The sequence below is a fragment of the Vigna unguiculata genome, chromosome 11, assembly GCF_004118075.2.
Source record: "Vigna unguiculata cultivar IT97K-499-35 chromosome 11, ASM411807v1, whole genome shotgun sequence".
Lineage (NCBI taxonomy): Eukaryota > Viridiplantae > Streptophyta > Magnoliopsida > Fabales > Fabaceae > Vigna > Vigna unguiculata.
The window spans coordinates 29,496,382-29,507,685 of NC_040289.1; the positions used below are offsets into that span (position 1 = coordinate 29,496,382).

The following is an 11,304-nucleotide window of genomic DNA, read 5'->3' on the forward strand; positions in this document are numbered from 1 at the left end:
TTGGGGTTTCTCCCAAAACCCCTTGTACTTATTGAGGGTTTATAAAAACTCTACTAAGATATATATTTTAATGGAGGTTATTATAACCCCAAATAATAAAACCCAAGTAAAATCATATATTTTTATATTTTTATAGTGTGATGTGCGTAACTTCACTTAAATGGGGAATAGGTATTTTTGTGATTTAAACTTTTTTAGGAAGTGTTAGACGAAATTTTGGAGGTGTTGAAAGAAAGACCCATATATAGAGTAAGAACATATTAGATGCTCGAACTATCTCCAAAATTATGGTATGTATATTTAAAAAATACACCTGAGGGCTTTCGTTGGAGTTGCTCTAACAAAGTTTGTACATGCTAGAATATTTATCCTTACTTTGAATAAACTTACAACTACTCAAAAGAGATCCTATTACAAAGGAAAAGAACTTACATAAACTATATAATTTAAATAGATGTTAAAACAAACAAAAAGAGTGAACAAAAAGAGTGAAATTTAAAGCATAATTAGACCATGACAAACTTAAAACTTTGTCACATAATACTCTAATTTAGCACATGAAAATTTAGTGAAGTTATATAAAAATTATCAAATTTTAACATTTTCAATTCACTTTGTGGAATAAGAAAAAAACCGTATTTGGGTTAACACTCTTAAACCATTAGTATATTAATACTAAATATTTATCAATTTATGAAAAACTGTACGTAGTATTCACTTTTAATGTAATTTTGAATTAATTATCTTTTCCATTCACAATACCAAATGTTAGTTGAAAGAAATTGAATTTAGTTCCTCTCTTACCAAGTGCTTATATACAAGTCTTGCGGATTAGAAGTATAAGGCAAAAATTTTTATAAGTTCATAAATTTTTTTTTTCTCTTTGTCGCAGCGTATAACAGTTTTTAACGTTAAGTTTAATTTTATTCGGTTTTCTAGTGAACGAGCACCAGCAGAGATAATGGCATTTGCACACTATAAAATGTAACATTTTAATAGTTTTCGAATATTCTTTTCAACAAGTTAAAAATGTGAATTTTCTGTTCCGATAAGATCCATTCATAATTGAATGATATATTAATTAACTTTTTTAATTAATTGATATTTAAAATATTTAACATAAAATTCCTTTATTTTATTTTATTTGAGAATATAAATACTGATATGAATATGTTTTTAACTAATATTTTAAGTGCGTGTCATTTAGTTAATCAATAGAGTAATTGTTTTCTTCCACAATTCAACTTTTCCAAATCTATACCTAAAGGGATTATCATTTTTTATATCCACTTTTTTTCTGCTTTTATCCTTTAAATTATTATTTTATTTAAATTAATTTATTTTTAAATTTTAATCATTTTTAAATTAAACAAATAAAAAGTATTTTGTTATACCGGTGTTTTTCACCCAAGAACATTTAAGAAATAAAATTTCACGTCCTTTAAAATGATTAATTGGTAGATGGGCTTATTCATTACATTTTGACCCAATCTATGCTGGACAAGTTCAAGTAGTTGGTCTACATTTCATTGGCCAAGCCCAACTGGCAACTCTACAACCTGAAATTTTGGACTACGAAAAGCAAAAACGAGTAATATATATTGTTTAAAATAGGGTATTCTTTTAGCACCTCCGTTGCTTCTTTCTGTACCTCTAAATGTGGAAAAAGTCTAAATTATCTGAGTTGGAAACATTGCATATTTCCAAAATTTATTTTAGATGGTGCAATACAAGATTAAAAAATATATTTTGTATTATAAAATCCGAAATACATTTCATATAAAAAAATGTATTTTATATTTTTGAAATATTTTGAATTAAACAATTCAAAACATATTATACTTTAAACAATTCATAATATAATTCGGATAATACAATTTGAAATATGTTTTTGAATTACAAAATCCAAAAATAAATTTTGGATTATAAATTTAAAATATTTTTGTGGATTATATAATCTATAACAATATATAAAGAAGTTTCCCTATTTTGTATCCATATTTTATAATGCTAATTTTATCCTTAATTATTTAAAAATTAATTATTTTAAAAATAATTTACTTTTAACAATTATTCTAAAAATCTTTTTTGTCTTAAATTATTATTTTAAAAACTTTTTTTGGTACATATCTTATTTTTTTAATTTCATTTAATAACTATTTTAAAAATTAATTATATATTTGTTATTGATCTTAATTTAAATTTTTTGAAAATTAAAAAATGCGAACGCAAGTGTGAATATATATAAATACATTTTAAATTACATTGTCCAAAATATCTCTAAATATATTTTAAGTCATGCAATTCATAATACATAGATTAAACAATCTACAAATTTAAGCAATTAAAAAAATTAAAAATATATTATGAATCATATAATATAAAATATATTTTCAGATTATACCATTCAAAATATATTTGAAATGTGTAATTCATACTATATTTCTAAATTTTACAATCTAGAAAGCTAAAGCATAGAGTTTTTAAGCCTTTTTGACACCTACATGAAAGCGTAGAAAGAAACATGGGCTGCAAAAAGTAATTGAACGTGGACCAATGTGGGTCATTTTCTCCACTAAGGCCTATTCATTTTCCTCTTTCTCATTTTGGATTAGGTAATTCAAAATGTAAAACCTTGATTTCAGATAATTTTCTCTTTACGAAATGCACAAGTACACTCTAGTGAATTCTGAGTCAGTTAACTAACTCACAACAAATGTTTAACAATAAATACCAACATGCAATTTCAACAATTTCAAACACAATTACTTCTTAAATATAATGCAAACGAAATCAAAACCACGAATTATTTTTTTTTTATTCAAAAATATCTAATTGTATGGTATGTACCATCAAAGGACCATACCTTACGGAGACCACAATAGTGAAACACCATGCATGAATGTGAGGAAGATGCTATTACTCTTGTTGGTTATTCAAGCTTTTTGACATTTTTGGGTAAAAGGGTTTTCTTATAATCATGAGGCTTAAATACCTTTTTGGTCCTCATTTTCGTAGTGTTTGTTGCGGATGGTTCTCATTTTGACAGAATGTTTCAAATGGTCTTCATTTTTATCGAATGTTTAAAATGGTCCTCATTTTTACAATTCGTGTTTTATTTGGTCTTTTTCTGTAACGCCGTTTAAATCATTAACGGAACATTGTGCAGGTGGCACAGTTTGTATTAGGGTGTGTTACGTGTACCTGTACAATGTTCCGTTAATGATTTAAACAGCGTTACAGAAAATGACCAAATAAAATACGAATTGCAAAAATGAGGACCATTTTAAACATTCGGTAAAAATGAGGATCATTTTAAACATTATGTCAAAATCAAGATCATCCGCAACAAACATTACGAAAATGAGACCAAAAAGATATTTAAGCCTAACCATGAATATGTCTAACCTCAGAAAAACTTTATATATATCTTTAGCACATTAACATTGCAAATAAATAACTCAGGTTATGGTTCTTGACAGAAGAAGAAGAAAAGGTCTAGGGTTATGGCAAAGCTATTAAATAAAAGATAAGACGTGGAAATTTCATGCTGCAGCTTTATTCTTTTGTAGGTTGTGGAAGGTGCAATGGAGACATGTGTGTGTGCATAGATGCATACAAATTTGGTGACCATTTGAATGCCATACTAGGAAGGGGACAACTCATTATTCAGCCAAAGATACAATAATGTTCCCAAACAACCCTAGCCAGATCTCAACTACAAATTCAATTCAAACTCTATCACTCATTCAAATGCGCCAAAGTGCATGAACACTCAGAATCTCTCCTAGTTTTTTCTTTTCTTAAGTATATTTAAGTTATAATTTACACCATATTTTTATAGAATTTGTTGAAGATCTCTCCTCGACTAAAGATAAAACAATTTCATAATATATAATAGGTGTAAATTTAATACCTCGTCTTATAAATTGGTTTTGTAAGGTTGAATTAGATTTAAAGTTCATCTCTTAACATGATATTAAAGTCATGAATTAGAGTCTATTCTACCAAAATTTGTTAGATCTATTATATCACCCGTTATCAGAGTGCTATAAGATCACCCACTAATATGTATTCTTACGTTCAAAATGTATATGTCTTAGCATGAGAAAAATGTGGGATCCCACGTCAACTAGAAATAAAATAATTTTTTAATATATATATATATATAAATGGTGAGTTAAGCTTGAATCCTCAAGGGAAAATATTTACAGAAGTTGGTTAAAAATGTTGAATAGATGAGAGAAGAAATGTAGCACCCATTTGAGAGGTGTCAGCCATAGTCTTTTCCTAGAGTGACAACCATGGCAAGAGTATGGGGTGTTTGTCCCACAAAAGCTGCACTTTAATTTTGTTCTCTAAAGGTTCATGAAATTGTGACACAAAGTTAAGGGCACAGAGGGGACCTCAAACTCCAAAAGGTGTCATTTTAGCATGGGGTGCTCCCTCATCCCACACCATTAGGTGTGCTTGAGTTTATGGCAATCACTATACCTAACCACAAAACCCCACCAAAATCACTTATTCCATACACATATCCTTATGGGTCATAATTCCCTTCACCCCCTCTTCTTATAAGTTTACCTCCTAGGAAACAAATCTCACCCAGCACCAACCTATGTTAATTGCACCATCCCTTTTGGATTTAATCTCACTTTATAACTACTTCTCGAATTGGATCTTCATTCAATTCATACCCTCTTCAAATGGATTGTTTCTCAACATCAACTTTCTTTTTTCTGCACATTTCACTTGCCAATTCAAAACACCTTTTAACTATTTATGTATATAATCTTATCGCAATTTACCAGCTTTTGAAATCATACCCACATTAATGGTTAAAACCCTACTTAGCAACTATTACAATTTAGGTTTAGATATATGATTCAGTTAACTTTGTACGTTTGAAAAACGAATATCACTTCTCTTTTTGTACTTTAATTTGTACTTTAATTTGCTTATACAGTTAGTTAATGTAAATTCACCAACATTATACATCTTGAACTTTCTTTGAATACAACTTATTATTGGTCAAAGCATAAAAAGGAAAAGCAAAGCTGGTGGTAACTTTTTTCTTGTGACAAAAAACTTAGGAAGCAAGCATTTATCTTTAGTTGCAAAGAGTTATAAAAAAACCTTCTTTAAAAGCTAGTACAATGTATCTACTCGTTTTCTTACACTTTCTTAAAATTTGGAAAAATGAAAGTGTTAGGTTAAGTGTGATATGGGTTGTGTGGTTTCCTCGTTCTTCTATCATGTAAAATTAGTATAAACTTAATGTTAGTGAAAATGACTTGAGTTACTATTAGCAAAAAGACTCATTCGGATGACGCATAAGAAAAAGATAATGCTGGATTTGAAGAATGAGTAAAAACCAATTAATTAGACAGTGTAACCTAAAATGGAACAAATAGAACCATCTATGGAAACCTATGATAATGTCTCACGCAAAGTTCCCTCCTCAAATTTATCACAACAACTCAGAACGCACAACATTGAAAGAAACTAAGCACATCTCTGTAGGGAGGAATTTGGCAACAAAAATACTTACGTATTCCATTAGAATAACTCTATTGTTTTCATCGTCATATACAATAGCATGGCTCCAATTTCATTACATGCTGTTTACGAAGAAGACAACTATGCACTGTTTATATAAACAAACTATTGCTCAGAATATAGAATATGGTGAGAAATTATTCGTCACTACCCATTACACCAAAAACTCTATACAGAACAAATGAGTTGTGATTATATGTTCATTGAACCTTGTAATCAAATAATTGCAAGACAACCTTCACACACATATACTACACAACTAAAGTCTACGCAAAATATGATTATAAAAACTATAGAATATCAAAATAAGATATGTATTGTAAACTTTTTTTTCAATAATAAACTTTCTTATAAAAAGTTTGTAAAAATATCATAATGAAAAAAACCATAAGTAAAAACGTAAGGAGAGAGAAAAAGCGCACACACTTTTCCTTTATGAATATTATTTCCTTGCATTAATTCGGGTGCTCCTCGTGATTCACGAAAAAATCTTTATCTGTATGAACAATTTTCTATTAACCCCAGAATCAAAGCAGATAAATACAGCACCGCATACAATAAATTTTCCGAGAATATCTTAAATTTTGTCACGATAAACATTGCATGCTTGACATGTGTAAGCATCTACTGAATTTGCTTTGGCACCAATGGCCAACACAACAGAACAGAACAAAAATAAATTATATGAGATTCAGGCGTAATTATCACAGTGGTGGTAAGATAATTAAGCCAGCGAAAAATCCAAAACAGAAAAGAAAAGTTCAACATTGCATTGCATGAATGAGTTTCCCTTTTCTTTCTACATAATCCACGGAACAAAAGATGAAAATCTATTACAATGGACACAAAAATTACAGAACTAATTTTGACAACCTTAAACAAAATTCAGAAAGCAATGAAAGTACTCGAAACAATAATTAACAATAATAACAATAGAAGCCAAGGATATGTTGCTTGCTCCGACATGTATTTACACTTGGTAAATCCTCGTCACAAATCCCACCATGCACCTTTTGTCATCATCTTCAACACGTATCAATGATCAATAATAACCTACATCAGCAAGTCATTAACCCAGGCCAGATCTGGGACAATGACATCATCAACAACCCCACTTTCTTCCCTCAAAAATCTTCCATTTCCATTCATGGAAAAGCTTCCGCTTTCTTCCCTCAAAAACCTTCCATTCCCATTACAAAAGCTTCCACAAGTAGCTGTGGTTGGAGAATGAACATTGAACTGTTTATGATCCTCGGAGACATCAAGCCAAGACAGAGTGTGAGGCTTTGAAGCAGACACAGATGAAGCCTCGCCAAAATTCAAACCCTCCATGGCGCACATGAGCTCGGAGAACACATCCTTGTAGCTCACAACACCATGGCGGTGGCTAGGCAGGGAAGGAGAAGAGGAAGATGAAGAGGGTGATAAAGGTGGAGAAAAATGAGACATGCCAAACAAGGTAGAAGTTGGTGAACAAGTGGATGAACAATGACAGAACAAACAACAATGGTTACTGTTATTGTTGTTATTGTTATGATTATGAGGACTCATGTTGCTGCACTTTTTCTTCTTGTTACTGTCTTGGGGAGGCAAAACTCTGAGTTGGCGAGGGGTGTGGGCGAAAAAGCAAACTTTTCGCTTGCAATTTTTCCCATCCTTGCAAGCCTCGGTTCTATACCTTGAAGGGTGCAACCAGCACTCGAACACGCCATGGGAGAACTCGCATGCATCGCCGCTGCTACACTGCCCGCGGCGGTACTCCGGGCACACCGTCCCGGAGTAGTGAAACCGGCGAGGATCGCGGCGGCGAGCCTTCTCGCCGGGGTGTGCAAAAGGGCAGTCTGTCCAGTCGTGGCTCCGGCTACGAGTGCAGCGACGAACCTTGAACTCGAACATGCGGAATTCGTCGGAGGCGTAAGGGTCTCCGACGTCATCAGAGTCGTCGGAGTCGATGTGGGGCAGGTACTTGTGCAGGAGGGTGTCGTCGGAAAACATGTCGGCGGCGGAGCGGCGCGTGAGAAGCTTCCTTGGCGGGATGTCGATGTCTCTGAGGGATTTTTTGAGGGAGAGAAGGTGGTGAGAGGGTTGAAGTTGGAACTTGTGCTCTGCACAAATGGTGCTCATATTTTACTGTAGTAAAGGAAACAGTGAACGAATAATAATAATAATACAAAAGAGTGTTTGTGGAAAATGGATATTGTTAGAGAAGAATAAGGGTGAGTTATATAGGGTGGTTGAGGTGTTTATGAGAGAAAGAGAGAGAGAATAGTTGCACAGAGAGAGAGAGAGTGAAGGTGACAGGGATAGGTGATGAGAATGGGCGTGGCTGCATAAGATTTGGTGTAACCATGCAAAAGAGGGTACGTGGCAGTGTCACAATTCGCTGCAGTCATGTGTTTGGGCTATGTGTAACTATGTTACAAAGGTGGTTTCATGAAATATGCTATGCCATGTTTGGATTTTACCTTTGATTTGGGTTGTGTTGGAATCATCACACGTGGAAGCATGAAGAAAGTTCTAGATCATGTGTGGGGGTGTATTAACTATGGGTGAGCCTGCCCACAGGAATTACTCTAATTTTGACTCAAACCCTAAGTTACTATCATTTCACATAGTTTGGTGGTATTTGGCAAATTCATTAATGAAATGTCTGGGTACTTTTCCTTTCTTGCCATTTCAAAACAATAAGTATCCAAGACAAATAATTTAATATTTAGGAAAGCTGAATAATTTTCTATACAATCAATTTCTTACAATTTTTTTAAAGACATAGCTTTTAATTAATCATTATATTAAAGTCAAATATGTATCTTATAATTGAATGATAATGATATAAACAGATTTCAATATTTAATCCGGGTGTTGTCATATAATGTATTTGTTACGAAAAGGCAAACAATAATGTAACGTTTTTAACTATCCATAATTTCAGTCTTCAATTTTTTTTCTTACGTAATTTTAGTCCGGTAATTTCTAATTCTCCGTAATTTTATTCAATTTTTTGGTTTTGAAAATATATTAAATTATTAAATTATATTCAACAACAAAGTTCTTCCTCTCTTACTTCACAGTGTCCTACGTTTTACCCAATTATACATGTATTGTCCGAAATAGTAAAAAGAACATGAATAATTGAAATGAAAATTGAACAAAATAACGGACAGTTAAATTGTCAAGAGACTAAAGTTGCAAAACATATATTCATCAACATTACGGAATTTATAAAATATAAGTATCAAAATTGGAACTAAGCTTTAATAAAATCATGTTTACATGTTACTCATTTTTAAAACAATAGTTATAAAAAAATATTTAACTATAGGAATTCAATTCCAATAATTTTAACTTAGGTGTGCAATAACATTTTTTTACATAATTAAGAATAGGGCAACGTAGTTATACGTGGCTATGTTTTACTTTATGACTCAAGTTATAGTATGCCAACAAAACCCTGCTGCCAAAAACGAATAAAAGAAATTAGGAAAAATCCATATCCCATGGTTTCAGATTCCTGAACGAATCTTAACTAGAAAAAAAGGAATTATGTTACATTAAATTAAGAAAAATAATGAATTTACGAAATTGATCAAGTTATTACCTGAAAAGGGTAATAAAATATTTTAGAGCTGTTGAATTTTTCAAAATTAGAAAAAATATTGTATGTAAATTATAGAATTAAATATAGTTTATTTTTGAAACTTTGACTCAATTTAGTCTTCAACTTTAAAAATACGTGAATTTAATCATTTTAACCAAATTTTATTAAGTTTATTTGACATTTTAAACATATTTATAAAGTTTCAAATATGATTTATGATAATATTTAAGTTGTTTATATCGTTTAACTTATTTTCACTATAATATTAATTCAAATATTATCATCAACTATTATTAAAATATCATAAAATATGTTTGAAACGTCATAAAATCTAATTAAGAAAATCAAATTTATACATTTCTAAAATAAAAAAATTAACCACACATTTCTAAAATTGAAAAACTAATTTAAAACAAAATTTCAAAAGATAATCTCAATTTTTGCTTAATATATTTAACCGTTTGCCCATAAATGATAAATCTATGTCTATGAAAAGTTCCATCATTTGTAAATAAAGGGTTAAATGAAAATGCATAAGTAATATTGTTGATGAAAAGAGATAATTTTTACAATAATTTGGCTTGCATTATTATTTGTTAGGCCCATTTATTACATTGAAATTCGAAATATTTAGGCCCATTGCAGAAATCAATCCCCTCACCGCATCACAGTGACCATAACCAAACTTTTTATGAGCATCACTGTAATGGAAGCTTTTCCACTGTAGTTTTCTTTTCCTAGAAAGAAAGAATATTGAATGAGCATGAATCATGATTGAGGGGGCAGCAATGACACTTGTTGAATATGCACTGGTTTTTCTGATAAATTATATGCGAAGTAAGAACAAAGTTCGAGGTTAGGTAATTTCATGGGAAGGGTGAAGAGAAAGTCAGAGGTTTTTTGTCATTTATTAATTATTCCAACAAAGACATCAAAAATGGACAAACTTTCTTTAAGATTCAATAAATTGATGTATGGTAAATAGTCAAATCAAATGGGTAACTGTAATTGTCGGTTACAGAGCTCTTAAAACTGCAATCTTTTACTACTTTTAGGAAAATTTTCTCCAAATTTGTTAAAAACATGTTAACTATTTTGTAATAGATTAAGTTAAATTTAAAATTTAATTTTTGACATGATATTAAAATTATAAACACAATTATTTAAAAAAAAATTATTATTTATTAAATATAATTTTTTACTTTATATAATTGAGTTACGTTTAAATTTTTTTTATAACATGCTTTTCATTAAATTTGATTTTAAAAAGCTGAATTTCTATTTTTGTTTCTTATGATAATCCTTGTTAAAATTTGATTTTTAGGGACATTATTTTAAGGATGTTTTAATTTGTTTTTTTCAATTTTTGGAATGAGGGAAGAAGTTTTGGATTGTTTAAAGGTGGGAGTCAAATTCTCACTTCTGTTTGATTGATTTGGTAATGAAAACCTTACTAAAATTTATCAGTCAAACGGAAATGAAAATTTAATTCTTTGAAACTGAATATCCAAACCAGTCTTTTGAGTTAATTTGTTTTAACAGTACCATTTGTGAAAATTTCCTCTTTTTTATCCTTTTATTAGATGAATCATAGTTTCTCTATATATTTTAATGATAATAAAATAAAACTGTAATTATAATGATAATAAATTTTATGCATAAAAAGAAATTCAAGTGTTTGTTTCAATTTTAAGAATTATAATAGTGTATATATATATATATATATATATATATATATATATATATATATATATATATATATATATATATATATATATATATATAATACTTAATTTAAATAAAAAATTAAGTATTTGATTAATAAATGCAAGTAATGAAAGTTTTTATGGTAATTAATGTTAATTGTTATGATGTGACTAGCTCAAGTGGTTAGAGTACTTGGTTATGTTGAAAGAATTTGGGTTCGAGTCCTATGTATGTTAAATTGTGTGTTGTTTTAATTGTGTATTATTTTGGTAATATAATTGATGATGATGAGTGATAATATAATCATAGATTTATAGAAATTATCATGAAACATGTATTGGTTGTGAATAACCATTAAAACAAATTTTTAATGGTAATCTCGTTTTTTTTAGCCATTAAGCACAATTAAGACTTGGTTAAGTGTCACTGGGAGAGAGGAA

The 11,304-nt window shown here is 29.9% G+C and overlaps 1 protein-coding gene across 1 annotated transcript; it reads right to left on the reverse strand.

Moving 5' to 3' along the window:
- Positions 1 to 6,299: 6,299 nt before the first annotated feature.
- Positions 6,300 to 7,810, reverse strand: LOC114168938 (zinc finger CCCH domain-containing protein 61-like). Its single transcript, XM_028053924.1, has one exon. It carries the CDS (start codon positions 7,681 to 7,683, stop codon positions 6,613 to 6,615), a length of 1,071 nt encoding a protein of 356 aa, XP_027909725.1. The 5' UTR covers positions 7,684 to 7,810; the 3' UTR covers positions 6,300 to 6,612.
- Between the last annotated feature and the right edge of the window lie 3,494 nt (positions 7,811 to 11,304).

What these genes read in the sequence shown, in the direction of transcription:
- LOC114168938 (XM_028053924.1), bottom strand. Translation starts at nt 7,683, where the DNA reads ATGAGCACCATTTGTGCAGAGCACAAGTTCCAACTTCAACCCTCTCAC.